Source organism: Lissotriton helveticus, chromosome 1_1 (genome assembly GCF_964261635.1).
Source record: "Lissotriton helveticus chromosome 1_1, aLisHel1.1, whole genome shotgun sequence".
NCBI classification, from domain to species: Eukaryota; Metazoa; Chordata; class Amphibia; order Caudata; family Salamandridae; genus Lissotriton; species Lissotriton helveticus.
In genome coordinates this window covers 145,413,853-145,440,071 of record NC_136057.1, presented here as the reverse complement: position 1 = coordinate 145,440,071, position 26,219 = coordinate 145,413,853, and the positions used below count along the sequence as shown (strand labels likewise).

Below are 26,219 nucleotides of genomic sequence, written 5' to 3'. Positions count from 1 at the left end.
GTAAAGTTTTAACTCCCCATTCTGTTGGCAGCAAAAAAGCTTTCAAGCAAACTGGCCACAGCCAAACGTTTCATGAACCCGGAAGGGACAAGCCAGGTGGCCACGTTTTAAAAGTGTAAAGAGATCTTTCCTGATGTTGGGAAAAAATCTCCAATAAGAAAGAAAATCCATCCCCTTCCACCAAACTCATTAGAATGGATTCCAATAAGAAAGAAAATCCATCCCCTTCCACCAAACTCATTAGAATGGATTCTCCCCTGTGTCAGAGTCTCCACTCCCACAGCCCGCCTGGCCCTTAATCTGAATCGAAAAACTATTTTAAACCCTCATCGTCTCGATAGTGGGAGACTGTGAATATCAGGATGGCCATCCGTAGTGTACCTTTTTATTGGGGGGTGTCCCGGGCACCTCGTCATCCTCTTCCTCGTCGGCCTCGCCCTCGCTGTCAGTCGCCAGATGAAGTACAGACAGCTCGTTCCTCTGTGGAGTGTCTATGGTCACCACTGAGCTGGCACTGTCCCCACAGCGGTCAGAGGCTTTGAAAGGAAAGGTGGGGCTCCGAGGAGGTGGCAAGGTCTGGGCTGCGGCCTCTTCCGCTATCGTAGTCTCCATAGCTATCATGTAGGAGTCGATGTCATCATTCAGGAAGTCATCAGAAAGCGTTGCCGCCTCTTTTTTGTTTGAAGGTCTGTAGAGAGACAAAACCAGTAAGTCCACATACATAAACCGCTTTACCAAGGAAACGAAGACGGACTTGCGGGAAATTTCTTCACACACATTGCTCCCACCAATGCAGCCCACCCTGGATGACACACACGCACTTCCACCAGCAATGGGACCAACAATATAATCACATCACTTTACCATTGAGTCCACCCCTGACCTAGAGGTGGAAATGTTCACTCAGTCCTGAACATATTCAGGTGCACAAGCAAGCACACTTCTTCATCGCCACCAAAAGAAACTTGGAAAGGCCTCACTCTACTGAGATGAGAGGTGGGTGGTCACGTCCACACCTACAACTTGACGAACAATTTCTCAATATCAGTAGAAAAATCATCAGAGCTCGAGCAAGAACACTAAAGTGAGAGGGTAGGTGGCGGATGTTAGGTAAGCAGCAGCGTAATCTATATGACATCAAGACCTCGTACCTTTGTTCCGTCTTTGTATCTGCTCCCCTTAAAGAATTTTGGGAGCTAAGCGTATTCGTCTCTAGAGTGGCTAGAACAAAGTGCACCTCCAACACAGAGTCCTCCACACTGAACACCGCAGGCCTGAAAAACAGAAGAAATACACAAAAAACATTAACTTATCGAATGGGATAATCAAGGCCAGTGCATCTAGGTGTGGGATGAACCACCAATCAGACTGCTTTTTGCCCTATGAGAGAATCTGCTCAGAGTGTCAAACCTAAGGAATGCAGGTCTAGTTCAGCCCTCATGCCCATCTGCCCAATCAGCATGTGGCCTCCTGGGAAAGACTGTTTAAATAACCTCAGAAGTGAACTTATGTCTTTGCTGTATCACAGGCACTGGAAAAAGTTGTACACCGGGGTACCATAATAACTCACAACCAAAAATAATTGTACAGTGGTGTGAGACTCCAATGTTGCATCATGACCGCTGCATACCAAAATGAATATGCTACTTACCAGTATGCATCTGTTCTTGGCATGTAGGGCTGCTAACATTCATATCTAGTGCATAGATCGCCGCCTAGTGTTGGGTCCGGATGATTGCACATTGTTGTCCTTGAAGAGTCTTCGAAGTATCACGAGATAGGTGGCTCCTCACCTGGACTACAGTGCGCATGGGCATCGGCTCCATCCCCAGATTGTTTTTAGCCATTGTGGCAGAGATGGAGTGAAATAGTGTAAAGGATGTCCATGCTAATGATGAATGCAAGAGAGTGTCTGCAGCCGCTACGGGCACCGGGGAGGAGGGCGGGCGATATGAATGTTAGCAGCCCTACATGCCAAGAACAGATGCATACTGGTAAGTAGTATATTCAGTTCGAGGCATGTGGGCTGCTAAATTCATATCTAGTGCATAGAATACACAGCAGTCCCTCCATTAAGGGCGGTTGCCCGTGCCAGCTGCAGAAGCTTGAAAAAGTGTCTTGAGAACAGCCTGTCCCACAGCTGCTTGCTGTTTGGAATGCACATCTACGCAGTAATGCTTGGTAAATGTGTGTGGTGTAGACCATGTGGCTGCTCTACAAATGTCTTCTAAAGGAATGTTCCCCAGAAAAGCCATGGAGGCCCCCAATTTGCGTGTGGAGTGCGCTCTTGGGGGTATTGTTAAAGTGCGTTTAGCCTTTTGATAACAGATTTGAATGCATTTAACAATCCATCTGGCTATTCCTGCTTTGGAAATGGGTTGCCTTTGTGTTGTGCGGAGAAGGCAACAAAAAGTTGTTGTGTCTTCCTAAAGGGTTGTGTTCTGTCAATGTAGTACATTAGCGCCCTCCTAACGTCCAATGTATGAAGCATTCTTTCTGCTACCGTTTGTGGGTTTTGGAAAAATGCAGGCAGGTCAATAGTTTGGTTGATATGAAACTGTGACACCACCTTTGGAAGGAATTTGGGGTTAGTGCGGAGCACCACCCTGTTAGAATGTATTTGGATGAATGGCTCTTGGATAGTGAGCGCTTGCAGCTCACTAACACGTCTGAGCGACGTGATAGCAACGAGAAAAGCCACTTTCCACGTTAGAAACTGAAGTTCGCATGAGTGCAATGGCTCGAAAGGTGGGCCCATCAGCCTAGTGAGGACCACATTGAGGTTCCACACAGGAGCTGGTGGAGTCCTAGGAGGAATGACTCGTTTCAGCCCCTTTAGGAAGGCTTTAATGGCAGGCACCCTGAAAACAGAGAGGTGCTGCCTATTCTGGAGATAAGCCGCTATGGCGGATAGATGGATCCGAATGGAAGCGTACGCTAGATTGCATTTGTAAAGATGTAACAAATAGCAGATGATGTTAGGAATGGATGCATCTAGCGGGTTGATATTGTTGTCTGTACAGTAAATGACAAATCGCTTCCATTTTGCAGCATAGCAAGCTCTGGTCGTGGGCTTCCTTGCCTCCCGGATGATGTCCATGCATTCAGGAGGCAGGTTGAGGTAGCCAAATTCTAAGACCTCAGGAGCCAGATCGCCAGATTGAGCTGTTGCGGATCTGGATGCTGAATGTCGCCATGGTTCTGCGTCAAGAGGCTGGGTGTGAGATGCAGCCTTTGATGCGGTACCACGGAAAGTTCTAGAAACGTGGTGTACCATGGTTGACGTGCCCATATTGGAGCAACCAGGATGAGAGTCATCGAGTGTTGCTTTAGCTTTTTTGCCACCAGCGGAATGAGAGGCGCTGGGGGAAAAGCGTACGCAAATTTGCCTGACCAGTTCATCCATATCGCATTCCCCTGCGATTCCGGGTGAGGGAACCTGGCGGCAAAGCTTTGGCATTTTGCGTTTTCCCCTTGTGGCAAACAGGTCTATCTCTGGAAGACCCCACTGCTGGAAGTACGGGTGGAGCACTGATGGATGTATCTCCCACTCGTGCATTTGATGGCTGCACCTGCTGAGCAGATCCGCCATCTGATTGTCCTTGCCGGGGAGGTGTTGCGCCATGAGGAAAATGTTCCTCTGAATGGCCCACTTCCACATGCTCTGAGCCAGATGAGATAGCTGTGGTGAGTGAGTACCTCCCTGTTTGTGGATGTAGTACATGGCTGTCATGTTGTCCGTCCGGATCAACACGACTTTGTTGCACAAATGTACCTTGAAGGACTTCATCGCCATGAAGATTGCCATCAATTCCAGGTAGTTGATGTGCAACTTCTGTTGTTGTGTGGACCACAGTCCCTGCACCGTGTAGTGGAGCACATGAGCTCCCCACCCTTGGAGAGATGCGTCCGTTGTCTGGATAATCTGTGGCACAGGCTCTTGGAACGGTCGTCCCTTGCAAATGTTGTGTGGATTCCACCAATGCAGAGAATTGTATGCCCGACCGGTCACCAACACTAGGTCCGTCAGTTGTCCCCGAGCCTGTGTCCACTGATTCGCCAAGCATTCTTGGAGAGGACGCATGTGCAACCTCGCGTGCGGGACTATGAAAATGCAGGAGGCCATCATGCCTATCAACTGCATGAACACTCTCGCTGGCAGGAAGTGTTGCGGTCTGAACCTCTGGATCAGTGACTGAATGCTGTTGATCCTGGCTGGGTTTGGCTGAGCCATAGCAGTCAGGGTGTTTATTGTCGCGCCCAGATACTGCCGCACATGGGCTGGTTGAAGGTGCGACTTTGGGTAGTTGAGCGAGAACCCCAGACTGTGCAGGAGTTGAATAGTGTGGGACATGTCCGCGGCGCACTGTTGTTCCGACTTTGCTTGAACAAGCCAGTCGTCTAGGTACGGGTAGACGTGTATGTTCTGCCTTCTGAGGTGCGCCGCCACTGTCGTCAGACACTTTGTAAACACTCTGGGGGCAGTAGTTACCCCGAAGGGTAGGACTTTGAACTGATAGTGCCTGTTTTGAATGGTGAACCGGAGGTACCGTCTGTGGGATGGGTGGAGTGGGATGTGGAAATAAGCATCCTTGAGGTCTAAGGTTGCTAGGAAGTCCCCTTGATTTAGCAGGGGTAGAATTTGTTGCAGTGTCAGCATGTGAAAATGTTCTGACAGTATGTACATGTTGAGGGGGCGTAGATCCAGAATAGGTCTGAGGGATCCGCCCTTTTTTGGGATGAGGAAGTACAGGGAATAGACTCATGTGCCTTCCTCTTCCACTGGTACGAGCTTGATTGCACCTTTTTGCAGCATCACCAAGACTTCCTGCTGCAATAAGTGCAAGTGCTCTGCCGACATAGGACGGTGCCTTGGGGGAATGTTGGGAGGAGTGGACGTTAACTCCAAACAGTAACCGTATTGGATAAGTTTTCGCACCCACCTGTCTGTAGTGATGGATGTCCAGACTGGCAGGAACTGCTGGAGTCTCCCCCCCGACAGGTGTTGGATGGTCGGGGGGCAGTGACAGAGAGTCACTGTTTACTGGAGGCAGAGGAACGTGAGTTGTTGTTTCCTCTGCCCCTGCCCTTGGCACTGTTACCTCTGTATCCTCCTCTACCCTGCTTGGGGTAGGAGGATTGTGCAGTTCCCTTTGAAAATTGTGATTGTTGACCCAAGTGTCCTCTGGTAACACCACGTGCTCCTGAGCGACGAAAAGTGCCGCCCCTGAACTGTTGTGACTGAAGTGCCCCCATGGACTTAGCAGTCTCGTTGTCTTTCTTAATCTTTTCCAGTGTGGTGTCTACATCTGGACCAAACAGTCTGTCAGGATTGACGGGCTGGTTGAGGATAGTAGTTTGGATGTCAGGCTTAAATCCAGATATACGAAGCCAAGCTTGTCGCCTCAGCATGACGCTAGTGTTAATTCCCCTAGCCGCTGTGTCAGCCACATCAAGTGCACATTTTATTGCAGCGTTTGATATAAGCTTTCCCTCTTGTATGAGCATTTCTGCTGCTTCTTTATACTCATCAGGTAGATGTTGAAGGAGCTGTTCTAGGGTGTCGTAATGCGCCCTATCGTAACGCGCCAACAGTGCCTGTGTGTTCGCTATACGCCATACATTGGCAGCCTGCGCAGCCACCCTTTTGCCAGATGCCTCAAGCACTTTCGACTCCTTGTCAGGGGGAGGAGCTTCACCCGTAGTTTGGGAGTTTGCCCTTTTGCGGGCATTGGCGACCACCAACGAGTCTAGAGGCAACTGTCCTCGAATATATGCAGGATCTCCAGGTGCTGGCCTGTATTTTTTCTCGATACGTAGGTTCACCACTCGTGCCCTGGTTGGTTCCTTAAAGATCTCTGGGGCATGTTTAAGGACACCTTTGAGCAGAGGAAGAATTTTAACTGTTCTTTCAGAGACAGAGAAAGTGTCAAACAGGAAATCTTCCTCCACCGGGTCAGCATGCATGTCCACATTATGATTTCCCGCTGCCCGTTCGATTAAAGCATTAAATGCTGCAGAATCCTCCGTTGGAGATGTACGTGGGCCAAAACCTTGTGGATCTTGTACCACCTGCTGGCCACCTTGGTCCCCAGTGTCGTCATATGTGTCCTGCTGAACATCAGGGTCATTGTCCACTGGGAAATTGTATTGGTCGTCTTCCTCATCATCCTCTACCCCTGATTGGTTTGGGGAAGGTGATGGACTTCTTCTGGGTGGTGGTAGGATAGGCTCAATAAGGGCAGGAATGTCCTGTGCTGGCCTCTTTTTCTTCAGTGGAATAACATAGGATTCCAGTGGTTGGGAAGTGATTTTCCTTTTGTAAAGGGTCAGTTTCCCTGTTTGGGCATTGATGTAATGCTCAGAGTCTTGTTCTGAGGCTTGAAGCGTCGAAGGAGCCGAAGTCTTTGGCACCGATTTAGGTGCAAAGGCCTTTGGTGGCACCTTTGGTGGAAGAGTGTAAATAAGCTTGGTTGATGACTTTTGAGGAGTGTCAACCTCTTTCGGAGCCGATGGCGTGGGAGCCGTTGCCGACAAAGTCTTTTCTCGAATCCGTTTCAGGGAGTCGGTGACTTGTTTAGTGAAGGAGGCGGAGGGTGCCGAAGCCGACGTTTGGTGTCCGGTGGCGTCGGAGTCCCTCGGTGTCGACGGTATTTGCGTCGACGATTCTTCAGCTGCAACGTGGCGCGGCTGCGTTGTAGGCTTTGGCGAGGCCGATGCTGCATTTCCGACATCTTTGTGCCGATGCGTAGTGGCTGCGGCCTTCGGGTCGTGGCCTGTAGTCGATTTTTGTTCGACGGGGCGTTTAGTTGACGGCGCCGTAGGAGCGTCTGAAGGCGTGTGAACAGACTTCGACGTCCGTGCCGGAGCAACAGAGGCCGACTCTTGACAGACGGCCTTCTTGGAGGATGAGTCCTTGTGCACCTTCTGCGGCGCTGTTGGCTCGATAACCTTCTTCGACTTCTGTGGACCGGAGGTGGACGGAGTCGATGAAGGAGCAGGCTTTGATATTTTTTGTGGGACGTCGGCTATCTTAGATGTTGTCGAGTCCGTTAGTTTCAGTTTCGTTTTCTCCTGGACGTCGGCCATTTTAGGTGTTGTCGAATCCGCTGGTTTCGGTTTCGTTTTTGCCTGGACGTCGGCCATCTTGGGTGTTGTAGAAACCGAAGGTTTCGGTTTCGATACGTTGGATGGCGGCTCCGCTTGAGTGTCCGTGGCTGGGCTAGAATGCGGGGCCGGGGATAGCGGTGCAGGGTCGTGGGTAAGGCCGAGTGGCGATCCCGTGACCTGAGCCTGTGTAATATAGACGTCGGGGCATAGCTCTTCCTCTGAGCTATCTTCCGCGGCCCCAAAAACTTCTTCGTCGTCCCCTACCTCCTCGACGTATTCAATGTCCTGGTCCTGTCCTTCGACCTGTTCCTCGGGATCGGACTGGACCTCCGTCGACGGTGGTGAAATTTGGAGGTGATGGCTACCGCCTTCCTCCGCAGGGTCGTCGAATATGCTGTCGGGTGCCGGTGTCACTCGCTGGGCCTCGAGGCGCGCCGCGCGCCGATGCTTGAGCGTCTTCTTCGACCTGAATTTTGAGCAGGCCATGCAGTCGTCTTCGTTGTGGTCCGGTGACAGGCATTTATTACAGACCGGATGCACATCGATGTGTGGATATTTGGATCCACAGACGGGGCAGAACTTAAGCGGGCTCCGCTCCATGTTAAGGTCGTCGGGTCTTGCTGCGACGAGAGGGCTTCGAAGTGCGAAGAGTAACTAGACTCCGTAGATTTCCGGCTCAGAGAGTCGGACGACGCTCGAGACCGTGCGCAAACAATACCGACGCTGGTAACGAAGGCCTTTTGGTCTTAAGAACAAAGTTTATCGGTTCCGAGACGGAGACGTCGAGAACCACATCCGAACCCAATGGCGGAAAAAAACAATCTGGGGATGGAGCCGATGCCCATGCGCACTGTAGTCCAGGGGAGGAGCCACCTATCTCGTGATACTTCGAAGACTCTTCCAGGACAACAATGTGCAGTCATCTGGACCCAACACTAGGCGGCGATCTATGCACTAGATATGAATTTAGCAGCCCACATGCCTCGAACACAGCATTACTCCTCATTCAGAGTAGCAAAGCAGTTGTAGGTGTTTTAGCAACAAACCATGCTACCTAATGTTTATTCAAAAACACAAAAAACTCCTTATCTGACTTTGATATCTGAAGAGCTGGGTATTAATAAAAGCTTTGGTACTAGAACAAAGAAATAATTATTTTCTGGGGAAATCATAGAGGTTTATTTAAAGGTGGGAAATATCAGGGTATCGGCCAAAAACAGGTGGATGCCAGACTGGGTACCTGCTGCCTTCCCCCTACTTTTACCAGTCAGGGACGACAGATCGCCTAAAGACAGACACCTCACTGGCTCCACCAAGGGAAGTCTCTTCTGGGTGGGCACCGGCTGGTGTACATTGCGGTTGCTTCTCAGATGCCAAGTCCACCCACCTTGTTGTTATATCCAGAACTTCCAAACAGCAGAGATCCCAAGAGCTAGGAGAAAACTACCACACATGGGGCATTAGATTTTTTCTATTAAAAGAAAAAAACGCTTCTTCAGGCATCTGTCTTTGTTAAAGGCAAAAGAATGTGTTGACGGCCATCAATTAAAAAAGGTTTTTAAAAAAAATGGATGGCACAGTGAGAAACAAAATACGGCGGGCTGGGTGGAAATCTTTCCAAGGTCTCTTAACCTTGTTGTCATATAATATATAATTATATGTAATGCAATGCTCTGATGTCACTGGTCACTGCAGCAGGAGATGCTGAGCTAGGGGACTGCATGTGTCACTGCCCTGCTTCCTTGGAAAGGAGAGCATGGGAGAAGATACAAGAGTGACAGACTGACCGACGCAGAAGGCAATCATCACCTTTGGCAGAAAGAGAGGCCAAGTACGGAGAACTTGCTTGTCCGGGCGGAATACAGTAAATAGAAGGCAGACCTGCTACTCTCGGATCCTGCGGGCTGAAGTAACTGCCACCAGAAGTAGTCTTGACGGTCAAAAACAACCAGAACCACTGGGTTTCGCTTACAACACCAAGTCAGAATAAGGGCCTGAATTAGAACTTCGCAAGAGTAGTGCGTTGTGATGGCAGAGGACATTGCCTTGGCCATCTAGAGGGTCCTCCCGCCACATTGAGAGCTGGCCACTAGCCCAGCGGTCCTCTCTGTACACAGAAGGGAACCACCATCATGGCAGATGCTTCAATGTACCTAAAGTTTGGTGGTCGGCCATCATTGGTTTTGACTGCAGTCCCCGAAACCTTTGACATTTTTTCATTTTTCAGAAACTTCCAAACTAGAAGTTGTCTGAAAAATAAATGCCTTCTACTCCCTGGCAGGGGTGTGGAATTTAATAAAATATCTACTTGTCCATGGGTCAGGTTGCTTCATAAATCTACTTGTCCTGTAAAAAAAATCCACTTGTCCCTTTGGTGTCATGTAGTATGACAATAAATGATGGCAGCAATCTCATTATATAAGAGCTCTGATATAGCATCTCTGATTATGCCAGGGCTCATTCCATAGTAGTGTCTAAATGCCTGCAATCCCCTTATGTTGCCACGTTTCTGCAGATCTACATACTGAGGCTGAAGGTAGTGTTAAGCAATAGTTCCAGGGTTAGAATGCCCTTTTGAGTCTGTCTAAACCTACTAACTTGCGTTTTTTACGAGTCTTCAACAACTCTGTTTAATCTTTTCCCATACTGAGATCGGAAATATTGGAAATTTACTGCTGACAATGGCAGACATAAACCTTATTCTAGAGTTGGAAAAAAAAGTGGTTGGAGGGAAAGTGAACTTGTAAACACTCAGATTTCACATGAGCAAATCTACATATACATATTTGCTCATGCTAAAATGCAGTTCACAAATATTTTCTAGGAGTACTATTTCTTGTCCTACTTCTGTGAATTCTTGGGAATTCATGAAAACTGTATAGCTGCAATTAATGCAAGGACGTATACCATGGGTGCACTTTTGAGTTTCTTTAATAATTGGGCCCCTAAGTTGGTCTGGCATTAACCTTGACCATTTGTGTTTATTAAAATTCTGTCTCTCTCTCTGTAACGGCTGGCTTCACTGTGAGTGACAGCATTCTGCTCTTTCACAAAGAGCATAGCAGCACACAAAGTAGTTTTGTTCAGTACCAGTAACTACTGTGGCAGTGTGTGCTTTTTGAGACCAAACATTTATTTTTGCTTTTACCAATGTTTGTTATAATGATGAGGGCACGGCACCTATCACACCACTAAGGTTTTACAAAAAACATGCCAAAACAACTCGTACGTTAAAAAAAACGAAAAAGCTGACCACCAATTTCAGACCTACTGGCTTTGCCATTTTTGTTTCCCATACTCCTATTGAAACTGGTTACACAGATTTTCCATTATTAATACTTTTTGGGAAATACTAGCATACATCAACACGTTACTGAATTATGCTGCATAAAAATGGTACCTGACATTTTACAGTAGTTTAGCAAAATGTTTTTTATCGTTTTTTAGGTCTCGGCTAAAGACTCGCGGAAGCGCGTCTCCGCCGAGATCTTATGTTAGGGAGTGTGCTCCCCAGGAGACAGTTTGGGGCGCGCGCATCCCTGGAGCCGATTTGAAACGGGAACGCGCGCTGTGGCCAGGCGCTGTCTCCTGGGAAGCGCAAGCACCACACACGCATGCGCATACACACACAAGCACTCATGCACGCACGCACATACATACATACATACAGAGACACACCCCCCCTGACACATACGCGCGCACACACACAAGTGCACCGAGGCCCCCCCTTCCCCCTCCCCCGCCGTCACCGTCGCATACACACACGAGCATACACGCACACACACACACACAAGTGCACCAAGCCCCCCCAGCCTTTTGAAACTTACCTGGGCAATGTCGGGGACTCTTCTCTCAGCACGCGGCGCCCAACCTCCTGCTAGCGCGGCCCCGGGTCTCCACACCGCTCACAGGAGCCCCGGGCCGCGAGACGCATCGACTCCGCCTGCCTCCTCTTCCGGTCTGGACGTGGCCCCGCCCCCGTCACAGGCGACCGTGCCTGACTTCCGGGGCGGCCTCCGTGTATTCCGTCCGTGGATTCTTTCCGTCTTCTGTTTTTCTTGTTCCTACGTCAGCAACAAAGTCACTCAAGAGAGGCACGGAGTGCATGTCTAGGTGAATACGTGCTCTTGTGCCTACGGGCCGGATGTACTTTATTTTTTATTTTTTACAGTTTTATATAGCGCAAACTTGAGCCAAAGGTTTCAGAGCGCTTTACATGAGCACCAGTTGCGTGACAGTCGGACACATTAACTTCTAGGCCGGGGACGGGGAGATGAAGTGATTTGCCCAGAATCACAGGATGCTTGAGTCTCCCATCAGCCTTGAGCCTGGGCCCCAGCTTCAAAGTCGTCTGTTCTAGCTGTTAAGCCACATCCTTTCCCCTCCGAATATCCTGTCACAAAAATTGCGGAGCACTATAGTTGGAGGCTATCACAGGGATGGTGGCCTGGTCGGAAAAGCAGAACACCATGTCTGTTATTGACTTGCAGTAGAGTAGACTTGTTTTACTGCAGTCTGATGTACTTAAAAGAAAGAGGACTGCGTTTAAAATGAAAAGTTTACTTTTTGTTTGTTTCTTTAGTAGTTTTGTGGACCACTGCCTACCCTTTAATAGTTTTTTATAGCCCCCCTCCCCTTGCTGCCTCCCTCACCTACTCTTAAAAAAGCTTTTGCACGTTATTATTATTTTATTTACTTACCTATCCAACTTGGAGCGCTAAATAAGACAAAAGGTGCCGGCATAATTTACAGGACCATGCGTGTGTGGTGCACATGCCTACAAAACCACGTTTCAGTTGCATCATAGGCTATTTTGTATTCCTTTTTTTTGCCATGCTGCACAGCATGGCCAAAACCATTCACAATCCAAGAAGTCCCAGAGTTAAGATCTAGTGGCTTGGCCGCCAATGCTTCTTTCATCTCGTTATAGATAGAGACATAGCCATTTCACTAGCGCGGTACATTTTATCTTCATAAACCTGCTTTTGAAGGTCAATTGCCATATTCTTTGTACTCTAAATTATAGACTGTGTATTTTGGAAGGAATTAAAACTGATAATCATTGTCTAATGCAGATTTTTACTTATAAAGCCACAAAACAATTTAAGAAGAAGAAGGAAACAGCTTGCAAATGAAAAATATTAAATTATACATGCTGTCATTTTTTTTCCTTAGGAGATCAGGCAGTTGATTCTGTTAGCGCTTGATATATTCATGTTATGTATTTGTTTCCATTATTTAGTTAAATATTATTTTCTCCTTTTACATTTCAAACAATGTTCTTAAAATTCAAGGTGATTTGAAGACCAATTACATTTTAAATCAAGCATTGGCAAACTCAATCGGTCTGGCCCTGGAAACTGGTGTGATTTTTTTAAAATCTAATTTTTATTGCAAGCATACATAACTTAAAAAGAACAACAAACAAGCATTTGCTATGCAATAGGTCTCGCATTTACGCAAGTTTAAGCTATTGGCATTGTAAATGACAATGCCTTTTATTTATGTTTTAAAAACGAAAACGTAAATAAAAGGCATTGTTATTTGCAATGTCTCGCATTTGCGAGAGTTTAACCTTTTGGCATTGTAATTGACAATGCCTTTTATTTACGTTTTAAAACCCAAAACATAAATAAAAGGCAGTGCCATTTACAATGCCACTGGCTCAAACTCTAACAACTGCGAGACCTATTGCATTGCAAATGCTTGTGTCAGATAGTGTGCAGCATCGGCAAAAAGCATGGGTGAAACATTGAAGTCGTATTTGCTTGCCAATGCTTGTTAAACAGATACTGTTGCTGCCAGCAACTCAAGTTGAAAGGAGTACCAACTTGAGCTCTTCTTCTAGAATTACACCTCCGCTGAAATATAATCCCATGATCTCCTGTATAAAGACCCCTGAAAAAAATGCAAAGTTGATCGTGTCCATCCAACCAATCAATAGTGCTCCAACAAATCGCCCATGTCCTACTAAATTTAGAACACAGTTACATGCTTCTCTACTGAAAGGGAACAGAAGAAAAACAAACTGTGACCCTGCACCTTGGCTTCAATGGTCCACAGAACACAGTGTAAAGAACTTTTCAGGACAAACAGCTGCGGGTCATACTTGAAATGTCTGTAGTTTCAGCGAACTCCTGTCATGTCTGGCAGAGCCCCAAATTCATGCTCAAATTAGAGCACTGCCACAGAAAGAAGATTTATGGTCTCGCTGGCTAGCTCAGCAAAATGCCTCGTCACCATTTTCATGACAAAGCATTAGTTTACCACAAAAAGATAATAAAAGAACCCGAATTTAAAAGGAAGAGGTTAACATTCTTGTCTGCACATGGCAAATCAAATGTAACGCGTTTACATACGAGGTCACGAGACGATGACACAAACAATTGCGGCAGCTATATTAAGAAACCTGTTCTCGAAGCATGCACGAACAGTGCACACTGCCTTGGATTTAACCAGCTCAGGCGAGTGGCGGTAGCGAGTCAAGTCTGCAATGCGCGCCTTAAACACGAAGCCATAACCAACGTGCGTGCACACAGTAGCAGCAGCACGACAGACAGCCTCAAGTGCGTGCGTCTGTGTGTGTGCATGCATGCATGCATGCTCCTTCCCCCTAAAAAGGCACTCCAAGGTAGCGAAATTCCTAGTGCTCAAGTCACTAATCAGATGCTTATATCCCACCATAGCTCTATAATAGAATTTAACCAAGACAATACACTTTATAGTTCGTGCTGGAAAGCGTAGTTGGATCCTGGGCAGACCACAACTGCCACGTTACATACAGGTAACAACTACGAACACAACCATAGGTTTGGATCGAAGGGTCGCCCAATTTCTACACAACTTAGTTGTTCAATTTGCAGTTCATAAATGCAAGGTTGATTTATCTGGCCATCAAAGGTTCTGCTCCAACTTAGTTTTGGTGGTTGTTGCATCAAACCAAGAATCCTCCCTCTGAGCAAATGGCTGAACAAGGTGCAAAAAAGGTCTAAATTTATCAGGCAAGAGCCATGGATTCCCCTAGCTGTGATTTGCTGCATACTCCGCTTTAGAAAAAAGGGACATTTTTTCTTTTAGATTTGATGTTTAATCACATTGGTATAATTCTTTGTGTGTTGTGTACGACCTCTAAGGAACTACGATTCAGCTCCTTCAGCCATTTTCTTCTTTACCTTAGGAAACTTCAGCCACTGGCTTGAGATACTGTCAATCACACCTTGGGTGAGCCAACGGGAGGCATTCTAGCCTCACCTTTTTAAGAAGAGATTACCAGACAGTGCAGTTATCTGGTTGTGAAAGACACTGTTTTCATAAAGAACAAGTAGGGGCTTGGACCTGTTACCATTGGTTGGCTTTCCAGTCACTCATTTGCCCGATTCTTATCACAGCTTATTTTAGTGGCTGTTTAGATGTTTTCCTCCACATCTTTTGGGATGCACAAAGGTCTATTTCACATCTGAAAAGGACCCTCAGTCATCACACATTTAAACCTCATATCAATTCACTAATACAATTTTTTTTTTTTATTTATCTGCATTTCACATTTTTTCAAAATTTCTTTTGTCAGTGCTCAGGTCCAAGTGTAAAACCTATTAGCTCTACCAATGGTTATTACTGCATTAAGTAATACTTGATTAATCCACTCGCAGTGGCGGTTCGTCCATTGGACGACCGTCACTGCATACATACGATACGATTACTGAATCATGATAATGCAATTTGCCTTGAGGTCGCCGTCGGTCGGAGTCACTAACTATAGTGACGTCATCGCGGAAGGGTGTGGGGGGCGGGCCTGCCCTGCGGCAGTGAGTGGCAGCCGGCAGGCTGGGCTAGCAGATAGCAGGCAGCAGCGTGGCAGGGAGGGCAGGGGGCAGCAGAAGTGTGTGCGCATTTAGGACAAGTCATTTTTAGGTCTCGCCTGTCGATGCGCATCGAGCTTGCGAGACTATGGGGGCTTATCCACTCTTTATCCAACTTGCAAGGAATCGTGGCGATTCCTTGCAGTGCACGAGAAATTGAAGCTCAATGCGCATGCGCAATGAGCTTCAAAGCGCGTGCACAAGCCCCCAGCCGCCTGCATTGCCTGCTCTCTCTGTCACAGCCTCCCCCAGCTCCGCCTCCTCACTTTTTGATTGCACGGCCGTTAGGCCGTGCCTCCCCTACTCTACTCCCCCCTCCTTCTCCACTCCCCCTCACGAGTGTCACGACGCACCTCCGGATCCGCCCCCTCCCCATTTTCTCTGCCTGCCATGTCGCGTCGCATTTCTCCTCCCCCCTCCCCCCAGCCGCCTGCCTTGCCTACTCTCCCGCCCCCTCACTTCTTGATTGCACGGCCGCTAGGCCGTGCCTCCCCTACTCTCCTCCTCCTACTCTCCTCCCCCCTCCCCTTATCTGGCCTTCCCTCCGTCTGTTCCCTCTCCCCGCTCCGCCCCCTCCCCTGCCCGCAGTCTGTTCGAGACAAGACGAGAATTGAATTCCCTCTCAATAGGTAGGATATTTTACATTATACACCACTACCTGTAAACAAATGTGACAGAAAGGTAAAATAAAGTCACGTTCCAATTAGGAAAAACATTAGCTGTAGCTGGAGCTCGAGTCAAGGATACCCGTGTTGTACGGCATTCTTTTAGTCTGTATCATTCTTTAATCTGCTCTGCCTGTAAACGGTATATTGACAAACTAATGTAACCAAAAAGCTCGTGCTCAGTTAGTTCGTTGTGTATCAACACGTATAATGGCCGCCTGCATTGCCTGCTCTCTCTGTCACAGCCTCCCCCAGCTCCGCCTCCTCACATTTTGATTGCACGGCCGTTAGGCCGTGCCTCCCCTACTCTACTCCCCCCTCCTTCTCCACTCCCCCTCACGAGTGTCACGACGCACCTCCGGATCCGCCCCCTCCCCATTTTCTCTGCCTGCCATGTCGCGTCGCATTTCTCCTCCCCCCTCCCCCCAGCCGCCTGCCTTGCCTACTCTCCCGCCCCCTCACTTCTTGATTGCACGGCCGCTAGGCCGTGCCTCCCTACTCTCCTCCTCCTACTCTCCTCCCCCCTCCCCTTATCTGGCCTTCCCTCCGTCTGTTCCCTCTCCCCGCCCCCTCCCCTGCCCGCAGTCTGTTCGAGACAAGACGAGAATTGAATTCCCTCTCAATAGGTAGGATATTTTACATTATACACCACTACCTGTAAACAAATGTGACAGAAAGGTAAAATAAAGTCACGTTCCAATTAGGAAAAACATTAGCTGTAGCTGGAGCTCGAGTCAAGGATACCCGTGTTGTACGGCATTCTTTTAGTCTGTATCATTCTTTAATCTGCTCTGCCTGTAAACGGTATATTGACAAACTAATGTAACCAAAAAGCTCGTGCTCAGTTAGTTCGTTGTGTATCAACACGTATAATGGGTGTCGGGAGAACACACCTAATGGGTCTGTCTTGAGAGTCGTCCCAAAAGCGATTCAGTTGTCGTCAGCTTCAAATGTTTTCCTCTGGATTCAATCGGTGTTTTAGATTTTTGGATCTGTATAAGTTTCATTATGTTTTTAACAGTTACATTTTACTTCACCGGAGTCTCGAGTTTATATTAAATTAAACCTCGGGGCCCTGTCCACTTATATTCCGTCCATACAGGGCTAGGTGAGCAGTGTCTTAAGCTGTGCGCAGGTGCAAAAGAGTAAAGTATATTTGCGCGCTTGTCTGAAAGAGTAGTTCATCACAGTGTAGCCTCCTCCCTCGAATCACGCTGTGCGCATGCGATCAGTATTTCATGTTGCGCATGCCTATGGGATACACGCATGGTACCTTGATGAAGCTTTTTTTCAGGGAATTGTGTTCATAGTTGGGGTTTCTGGGTGAACCCCAACTCACCCTCACTCACCCTCAACCCCTCACCCTCAACATCAACCCCTCACTCACCCTCACTCACCCTCACTCTCACCCACCCTCACCCTCACTCACCCTCACTCTCACTCACCCTCAACCCCTCACCCTCACTCACCCTCAACCCCTCACTCACCCTCACTCACCCTCACCCACCCTCACCCTCACTCACCCTCAACCCCTCACCCTCACACAGTGCAATAGGTCTCGGAGCATTTGAGTTAGAGCTTTTAGAAATGTTTATGGCTTTTTTTTTTGTAATTCTTTAGCATTGGCTACAGGAAACAAAAATGCTAAAGATTTACAAAAAAAACCCATAAACAATTCTAAAAGCACTAACTCTAATGCTGCGAGACCTATTGCATTTCCAATGCTTGTTTATTTTTTTATGAACATTTTATTTTGAAAGCAAAGAATCAATCTTGCTTTCAAGCTTCTGCAAATATTTGCAACAAATCAGAGAGCATTCTGGGATCATTATATAAAGCCTCATATTGCTAAACTTTGAAAACGTGTGTACACATATTTATACTGGAAACGGTCAGTAGTGCAGTCAGAGCTTACAACATTTACTTAAAGCACTCACCTTAATAATAAAGGCTTTCAATGAATGAATCATAAATACAAGTTTGAACAGCATTAACATATAGACAAAAATATTACCTTAACTGCAGACAGTGCCCTTCCCTGATCCATAATGTCGTACTGCAAACTGGCAGCCAAAGGGCTTGTGCTGCAGGGGCTTGGGCCTACTTGTCCCAAGGACAAAATACACATGAAAATGTGTTGCCCTTGACCCCAAACAATATGTCCTGGGTGTCGGGCTATAGGAATTCCACATCCCTGTGAATTCTTCCTCCGACTTCTCAGTGGAGTAGGGGTCGTCGAAGGAAGGACATTACACACAGTGCCTTTTATTCCTACCCCTTACTGAAAAAAACCTGGCTGTGAGGGGCCGGGTAAGAATGACACCAGCTCCCTTGGGGAAAGATTACGTTCAGTCAATGGACCCAAGGGGGGTGTTGGGGGATGTGGGTCATGGGATGGAGGGTTGGTGGAAGGAATATTTAAGATCTGTCCCTCTCTAAATGAGATAGCAGGCGGGCCGAGGGTGCTTTGAAGGGTACTCCGTCACATTAGTGATGGCGCACCCTGTCTGCCAAAATCAGACCCTAAGTTTAAGTCCTACTGCAAAAAAAAAAGGCATGGCCGGGAACATAAGGAAGGTTGGACAGGGAGGCATAAAAAAGCAGGGAGGTTGCTCAGTACCCCTTCACGGGAGACACTGTCAATCGCTGTTTTGAGGGAAAGCACAGAACATCAGATTAATAAGTATCAAAGGGGTTCAAACCTGCAGGGCGGCACCAAAAGACAAATGTTTCCCAGCAACCAGTACAAATAGACTTAGTGGCATGTCTTCAGGCACCCACAAAGACGCCAACCTCACATAAGTAACTAAAAACGTCTGACAAGAGAATGCTGGATCTTCAGGGATGGGCCGACTAAATGGAAGAAGCTTAAAGTGGTAGCGAGGTGGGAGTGAATGGGACCCACAAGTGAAGTGAGGAAAACACTAAATAGAGAGATTGGAAAAATAGAGCCAGGAATAAAGGTACTGAAAGGGGAAGCACTGACTAAATGACAGGATGGGTCAAAACCGATTAAAATGCATGTAAAATAGTTGAAAGTATTGGAGAGATCAAGGGCTCAAGACTATGAGAATACCCAGCCAGACAGCATGAGGAAGAGGACAAGACTGGTCACCTGGTTTCTAAATAGGGAAGCATTGCATGCCCTAGTTTCTGCTCTGTTGACTCCTGAAGGTCCTGCGGCCTATTCACATTTGAAGATCACTAATACACTTACAGAGTACTACAAAATGGTGTATGCAGCTATTTGGGGGAGGAAAGAACTACTCAGTACAAGGTTATGTCAAATCTGTAGTTCTGAAATATGTAACACAGATGGAAGTACAGGAGCCAGGCCCTCCACTCGCGGAGCAGAATCTGAGGATGCAGGTATACGACTGGTGAAAGCCAAATCACCAGGCAGCAACAAACTACCCTCGGATTTCTAGAAGACATACCAAGACCGACTAGTTCCACGTGTTAGAAATGTATCATGCACCAAAAGAATACAGTTGCTTGCCTCCCACTAGGAGAGAAGCAATTGTGGTGGCTAATCCGAAACCCGGAAGGGACCCACGAGATGCTGGAGCATGTCTACTTTTATCAATATTAAACCTAGAATGTAAGAATGGCTGTACACCGGGATTAGGACTCACGCTGCTTTCTCCCTCGACGCACTGAGGGAGTCCTGGTCGCGGGACACAGGGGAGGACTTTACGGACGCAACTTGGCGGGTGGCCCTGGAACACCCAAAGAGAGTTTCTCGAAATGTGAGATTTAAATACATACAGGCCATGATTCTCCACAGGGCATACCTTACCCCGGTCAGGATCCACAAGATGTTCCCCACTGCCTCCCACCAGTGCCCGCGATGTAGAGCGGACGAGGCAGACTTCCTCCACATGCTCTGGTCGTGCCCACGGCTAAGTGGGTACTGGAACGAGGTGTGCCAGACGCTACGAGAGGTGACCCAGATACAAGTGAGGGAGAGTGCGCTGTATTGCCTGGCAGGTGCTCGGCCTCGCCCTAAGCCTTTAAAACCTAAGCTGAGACTTGTGGACTTAGCCCTCCTCTTAGCAATTAGGAAAATCACAATGCAGTGGAAGTCCCCGAGAGCGCCTAGAATAGAGACATGGCGAGCGGATGTAGTGAAATGGGACAGAATAGAATGTGTAGCCCTTAGGAAGGAGGAAGAAAGAGGGAGGCGAAAAATCCCGCTGGCACTGGACTGGGAGGTCATTATATTAGAATTGGAGGGTAAGGACCAGCCACTGTCCCAGGAAACCTGACCGCACTAAAACCCTGAGGGAAGGCTGTAGAATGTACCGGGCCCAGAGGTGGGACAGGGGTGGTTGGAAGAACTTCCACTCCATAATCCTGGTGGAGAATGGATAACGCTGGGGAGCAAACGATAGACCTGTTAGAAGAGACGGAGCACCACAGTTGGTAGGGTGGGGGAGGGATAGTTGGGGAGCGAGTGGGTGGGTATATGTACACGTCCTGCTGAGAACAGTCATTCCTACAGCACGCAAAACTGAAGGGTCATGATCTAGAGGTTGACGCTATGCTCTTTGTGTGGGGTTGGGGAGAAAACTGAAAAGCGTGATGTATTGCATATCTGTCGTAAATACTGCATACAAATGTGATGATTGTACATTCACGAATAAAGTTCTTTAAAAAAAAACTAGAATGTAAGAAACAAAGGATGATGCTGGCAAGCAGAACCTCTGGAGTTCTACTATGTTTGGTGCAACCATATGCATCTGACTTTGCACCAAACAAGCGCCAGTCCATTTGTGATGCCATCAGTTGGCAGTGGCTTCTAGGCCTGGAGAAGGCATTTGACTACTTAAATTGGACCTACGTGTGTGTAGTCTTCAAAGGAATGGTATTTGGAAAGGAAAAAACAAGTTGGAATACATTTCTATATGGGAGTTCAACTGCTGGAGTTAGAAACAGTCAAGTCACTGTCGCCACCACTATTTCCAAAGGCAATGGAGCGGTTAGGTGAGCGGATAAGGAAGGAAGGTAGCAAGGTAATAAATAGGGGAACAAACTGCATAGGCATATATATATTTTTTGACTTTTTTCCACCCTGTATGCAGATAACGGCTCCCTATACATTCGTAGTGTACTGAATGGCCTGCGACAGGCCTTTTTCAAACTGGAGCCCTTTAGTAACCAGTGTGGTCTGAAAAGCAACACAGACAAATCCTGCAGGTTTCCATTATGGGCAGCCAGTGATTTGTACTAATGGGAACTTCCTGAAACACCACCTGAATGAAAATTGGAAACATTTATTTAAATAAATAGGTGTACAAATATGCCAAACTATGCTTAAATGTACTGAAGTTAGTCTCGTCTTTGCCCTGTTCCCATCATGCACTGGGACAGGAACAGACTAATTTGCATATAGCCAGGTTCTGAGCTGGGATGGTGCAGTGAGCTAAAAAACGGTGATGGATTAAAACCATGATCTCTTGACTTGGTAAGAGTATTCTGCATCATTCAGAAACTCTGTCCATCACCACCCCCCTTTTTCAAAATCGGTTAGTCTCGCCAAAGCAATATCGGCATCTCAAAAGACTTGGCATTTTGAAAAAGCTCTCCCTTCCAGCGATGGGTCGGATGGCACTTTCTAGGGTGATCCCGCTTCCTCTTTTTTGTACCATTTCGGAAACATTCAGGCAAAACTACCTGTAGCCTGCCTGAAGGAAACACATTTACAGCCGATTGACAGGATTTGTGGTGGGGCAGAAGCAGCATGTGTTAAACAAGCTCAAACTGCTCCAGATTATGAGTATTATGTGGAGGATTATGCGGCAGCTGCAGAGGGTGTCATGGTGGTTTGAGGATGGAGGTAATGAAGAGGCCAGACATTTGAAACTTGCACTCATGGAAATATCACTCCCAGAAGTGTTGATTAAGCAGAGTGATACACCATTCAGGCACCTTCTGCTGATTTACACTACCAGGTGCTGCTGGTGATGCATGGAGGCGACAACAGCCAGGACCTGCAGGGATGCTGAGGATCAGGGACTTGCAGAATTCTAAATCCTAGAATAATCTTTTGCATCTCTCACTTTCTCTCCTCTAGCTCCTCTAGCTCTCTGTTCATCTCTCCCTCTTTCGCTTTCTCCCCTCTTCTCTCCGGTGCGCCCTTTGAATGGTTAGAAAGTAAGCTTGGAACTCACCGTCCAGCTGAGTCAAAGTGAATATTGACAGGAAGGTTGGAGGACTCGGCAAAACTCAGCAGACCCTGAAATAAAAGGCAAGCAGATTAGAAGCATCCAGTGCAGAGGATTCAGGCCTCAGGATGAAGGGCTAAGTGTCATCTAACATGGTTCATGGACGAGAAACCACTTCTGGTGGTGAAGGTCATCCTGCTCCAGGTGTTGGAGGCCCTCATCGACAGCGCCCCCTAGCTGCTGGGGAGGAGAATGAAGAAGTCTGTTCCTAATTCACACACATTTGACCATTCATCAGGTGCCACAGAGCCCCCTTCCACCAGCCTAGGAGTCACACTCTCCTTCTCCCTGAGGACTCAGATCCTCACTGTAGAAGCGCCTCACTCTCCTGGGGTTTTTTAGCGCGTCCCGTCCCGCCCCGCCCCGCCCCTCCCTAAGGCAACCGAGACCTTCACAAGTAGGATTCGGACGTCCTCCAGGAGTCAGATTCCAACTTCCATAGGCATCTGTGCCAACTCTTCCGCCGAGGAATCTGAGCCACATTCATCTCTTAGGAGTCTGAGGCCTTCTATTCCCAAGTAATTACAGCACCTCGGTCTCCAAGGAGTCAAACACACTCACCAATAATACCTTCAAGACGGTCTGCCCCCTCCCCACCTCATGTGGCAGCATTCCTCCCTCAGGTGTCAGTAGTGCCTCCCCCCACCTCATGTGGCAGCATCCCCCCGTCAGGTGTCAGTAGTGCCTCCCCCCACCTCATGTGGCAGCATCCCTCCCTCAGGTGCAAGTAGTGCCTCCCCCCACCTCATGTGGCAGCATCCCTCCCTCAGGTGTCAGTAGGGCCTCCCCCCACCTCTTGTGGCAGCATCCCTCCCTCAGGTGTCAGTAGTTCCTCCCCCCACCTCATGTGGCAGCATCCCTCCCTCATGTGTCAGTAGTGCCTCCCCCCACCTCATGTGGCAGCATCCCTCTCTCAGGTGCAAGTAGTGATTCCCCCCCCCCTCATGTGGCAGCATCCCTCCCTCAGGTGCCAGTAGTGCCTCCCCCACCTCATGTGGCAGCATCCCTCCCTCAGGTGTCAGTAGTGCCTCCCCCCACCTCATGTGGCAGTGTTGGACTTGGCCCTCTTGGCAGGGTCATCCCTGAACGTTTTGCCTTCCTCCAATATTCTCTCTGACCTGTTTTTGTTGGTTTAATGACTCTGGGCACTTTACCACTGCTGACCAGTGCTAAAGTGCATATGCTCTCCCTATATAAAGTGTAAGTGTGATTGATGTCCATGATTGGTTCATTGGATTTACTGTCAGTCCCCAGTAAAGTGCACCAGGAGTGCCAGGGCTTGTAAATGCCAATACTGCTAGTGGGCCTGCAGCGCTGGTTGCGCCACCCACAGAAGCAGCCTGTTAAAATGTGTCTAGGGTCTGCCATTGCAGAACCTGCGTGCAGTCTGGTACTGTCATGCTGGCTGGGCAAGTGCACACACTTGCCAGCCCCTAAACTTTCCCTTAACTTCATAATAGTCACCCCTATGGTAGGCGCAAGGGCAGGGTGCACTGTAAGTGTAAGGAGGTAGGACATGCTCTGATGAGTGTGGCATGTCCTAATAGTGAATTACTGCCAAATTCGTTTTTCACTATTGTAAGTCTACCTGTTCCCTTTAGGCCAGATGGGCTGCTGGAATTATTACACTCTATAATCCCAGCAGGCTTAGGGAACATGGTAGAAAATAAAGTTTAGTATGCCTGAACTCAGAATAATAAAATACTTCTTTTAGTAAAGTTTATTTTAATATCCTGTGTTTGCAAATGCTACTTTTAGAAAGTTAGCATGTGCTTGCCTAACCATTTCAGCCCGCCTCTGCTAGTATGTGTATCTGACTGTCTGGGATGTGTGAGTGACAGGGCTGGGGGAATGACAGGTGGTGAATGCAAGGATTACACCTTAGTGGGAGGTAGGAGTGCCCCTGGACTCTTAATCAGGCTGTGCTCTGCCAACACAATGCTGGCTCCGCCCCCTGGGGAGAGACTGATGACTCAGCCTGCACCTGGCCCAGGAAGGGCGAAGCACTGTCATCAAGGTACTCCTGGCTGCCCCTGTCCACACAATGCTGGCTCCACCTCCTGTGGAGCGTCTGATGTGCCTGCCCCTCACACTGAAAGCAGAAGCCAGAAGTACACCCAACAAGTACTCAGAGACTGAAAGCAGTTATGCAAAGGCCCCCCTGGCCTGAGAAGACAAAAGAAATGCTGTATAAAAGTAGGAGCCCTGCTCCTTGTAAATCAGAATCCTGTTTCCCACAAAGAACCTCTGCCCGACTAGAAGGAGAAGAAGACGCTGGAAGGACTGGCCTGATGCTTGCCTTGCTGAGAAAGGAGAGAAGACTTATGAAAAGACTTTGCTGACTTGTGCTTTGAAACATTCTCCAAGGGCTTGATTGAGCTTGCCCCCTGAACTGAACCTTAGGACCAGTGGGTTCTCTTGTGCTTTGGCTCGTCCCCTGCCTGAGGCCGAGTATTTCCTCCCGCCGGAGGTGAAGTCTGCCCCCTCTCGCCCCCTCCTAGGGCCGTGGTACCCGGGAGCCAGCCTGCCCTCTTGCCCTTGAGAGCCTCGCTCCACTAGGAGTCGCTCTCTGCCCCAGGGCTAAGGCCTGTCGCTCCTCTACCCCCGCCTGCTTCACAGAGCGCCTGAGCGCGATTTCAGCACCTCCCGCCGGAATCCCGGAGACGCGAGCAGCCTGCAGCCTGGACGGCCGACCGTGCATGCCATTGCACCCGGCCGCCCCGCTTTGCTCTGCCCCCCAGGAGAGGCCGCGCTGCACTGTGAAAGGAGCCCCCCCTCTGTACCGTCGGTACTGAGGGCTCCCGTGCTGTGCCTTGCCTCCCAGAGATCCTCCGCTTTGAGAAGGGACCCATCTGCACTGATCGAACGGAGTCCGACACGGCTCAAATTGCCGAAAGAAAGAAGCATTCCTGAAGACGACATCGGGCTAGGGGCCCGCAACGTTTTATTTCCCCGTCAGCCTTCCCTGTGCCTTGGCCCAAGAGGCTCCTCTCCCTGCTCCTCACTACAGCCAGGAGCCCCCACCTCTGGAAAAGGCCCAGGGTTCCTCCAGGCTCCTCTCATCGCCTGCTTGCTGCTCTGCAGCTCAGCCCCCACCTCCGGAAAAGGCCCAGGGTTACCCAAGGCCCTCTCTGGCCTCCATTCAACCCACACCGCGAGATGCGTGAGCATTGGTAGGGCCTGGGGTTTTCTTCCGTGTGGAGCACAGAGGAGCGCTGCGAAGCCCACAGAGGCTTCCAGGAACGGGGCAAGAGGCCCCAATTATTGCATAACTGGAACTGAGAGAACTGTTTACAAGTGAGTTGAACAAGACAGAAGATACATTGGAACTGTAACTGAGAAACGCTTGCCTATTTACAATCTTGTGGCCTAATTTAAAAACGTTATTATTGGTCTTGTGATAAGTCTTACCTGCATATATATTTTTACATAAAGGAACGTATTTTTATATATTCACAGCCTGGTGTCCATTTGTGGGGGGATTGGTACATTTTACTGTGTGTGTTATTACAAATGCTTAACTGAATAACGCCTGAAGAATAGCCTTGCCTGCTCACGCCACGCACCTAGAGGGTGAGCAAGGGTAATTCTAAGGGGTCATTCTTCGCCCTGACTTAGAGGAGAGGGTCCCTGCTTGTCATAAGTGAATACTTGCGCCAACCAGAGACCCTCAATTCTAACAGGCAGCATCCCTCCCTCAGGTGTCAGTAGTGCTTCCCCCCCACCTCATGTGGCAGTATCCCTCTCTCAGGTGCAAGTAGTGCTTCCCCCCCACCTCACGTGGCAGCATCCCTCCCTCAGATGTCAGTAGTGCCTCCCCCCACCTCATGTGGCAGCATCCCTCCCTCAGGTGTCAGTAGTGCCTCCCCCCACCTCATGTGGCAGCATCCCTCCCTCAGGTGTCAGTAGTACCTCCCCCCACTTCATGTGGCAGCATCACTCCCTCAGGTGTCATTAGTGCCTCCCCCCACCTCATGGGGCAGCATCCCTCTCTCAGGTGCAAGTAGTGCTTCCCCCCCACCTCATGTGGCAGCATCCCTCCCTAAGGTGTCAGCAGTGCCTCCCCCCACCTCATGTGGCTGCATCCCTCCCTCAGGTGCCAGTAGTGCCTCCCCCCACCTAATGTGGCATCATCCCTCTCTCAGGTGCAAGTAGTGCTTCCCCCCACCTCAAGTGGCAGCATCCCTACCTCAGGTGTCAGTAGTGCCTCCCCCCACCTCATGTGGCAGCATCCCTCTCTCAGGTGCAAGTAGTGCCTCCCCCCACCTCATGTGGCTGCATCCCTCTCTCAGGTGCAAGTAGTGCTTCCCCCCACCTCAAGTGGCAGCATCCCTCCCTCAGGTATCAGTAGTGCCTCC

The 26,219-nt window shown here is 48.7% G+C and overlaps 1 protein-coding gene and 1 long non-coding RNA gene across 5 annotated transcripts in view; one reads left to right on the top strand and one right to left on the bottom strand.

The window, feature by feature from the left end:
* The window catches only part of LOC144774517 (uncharacterized), a 268,418-nt gene that overhangs the window by 29,077 nt on the left and 213,122 nt on the right, over nucleotides 1–26,219 (top strand). The gene's annotated exons all lie outside the window — the stretch shown is intronic.
* The window catches only part of RAD9A (RAD9 checkpoint clamp component A), a 65,776-nt gene that overhangs the window by 6,088 nt on the left and 33,469 nt on the right, over nucleotides 1–26,219 (bottom strand). For all 4 annotated transcript variants that reach the window (XM_078659183.1, XM_078659133.1, XM_078659180.1 and 1 more), the window contains exons 9-11: nucleotides 21,808–21,872; nucleotides 1,152–1,274; nucleotides 382–688 (exon numbers count right to left, since the gene is read on the bottom strand). In XM_078659183.1, coding sequence (XP_078515309.1) covers nucleotides 382–688; nucleotides 1,152–1,274; nucleotides 21,808–21,872 — 495 coding nt within the window. The remainder of the gene's footprint in view (nucleotides 1–381; nucleotides 689–1,151; nucleotides 1,275–21,807; nucleotides 21,873–26,219) is intronic.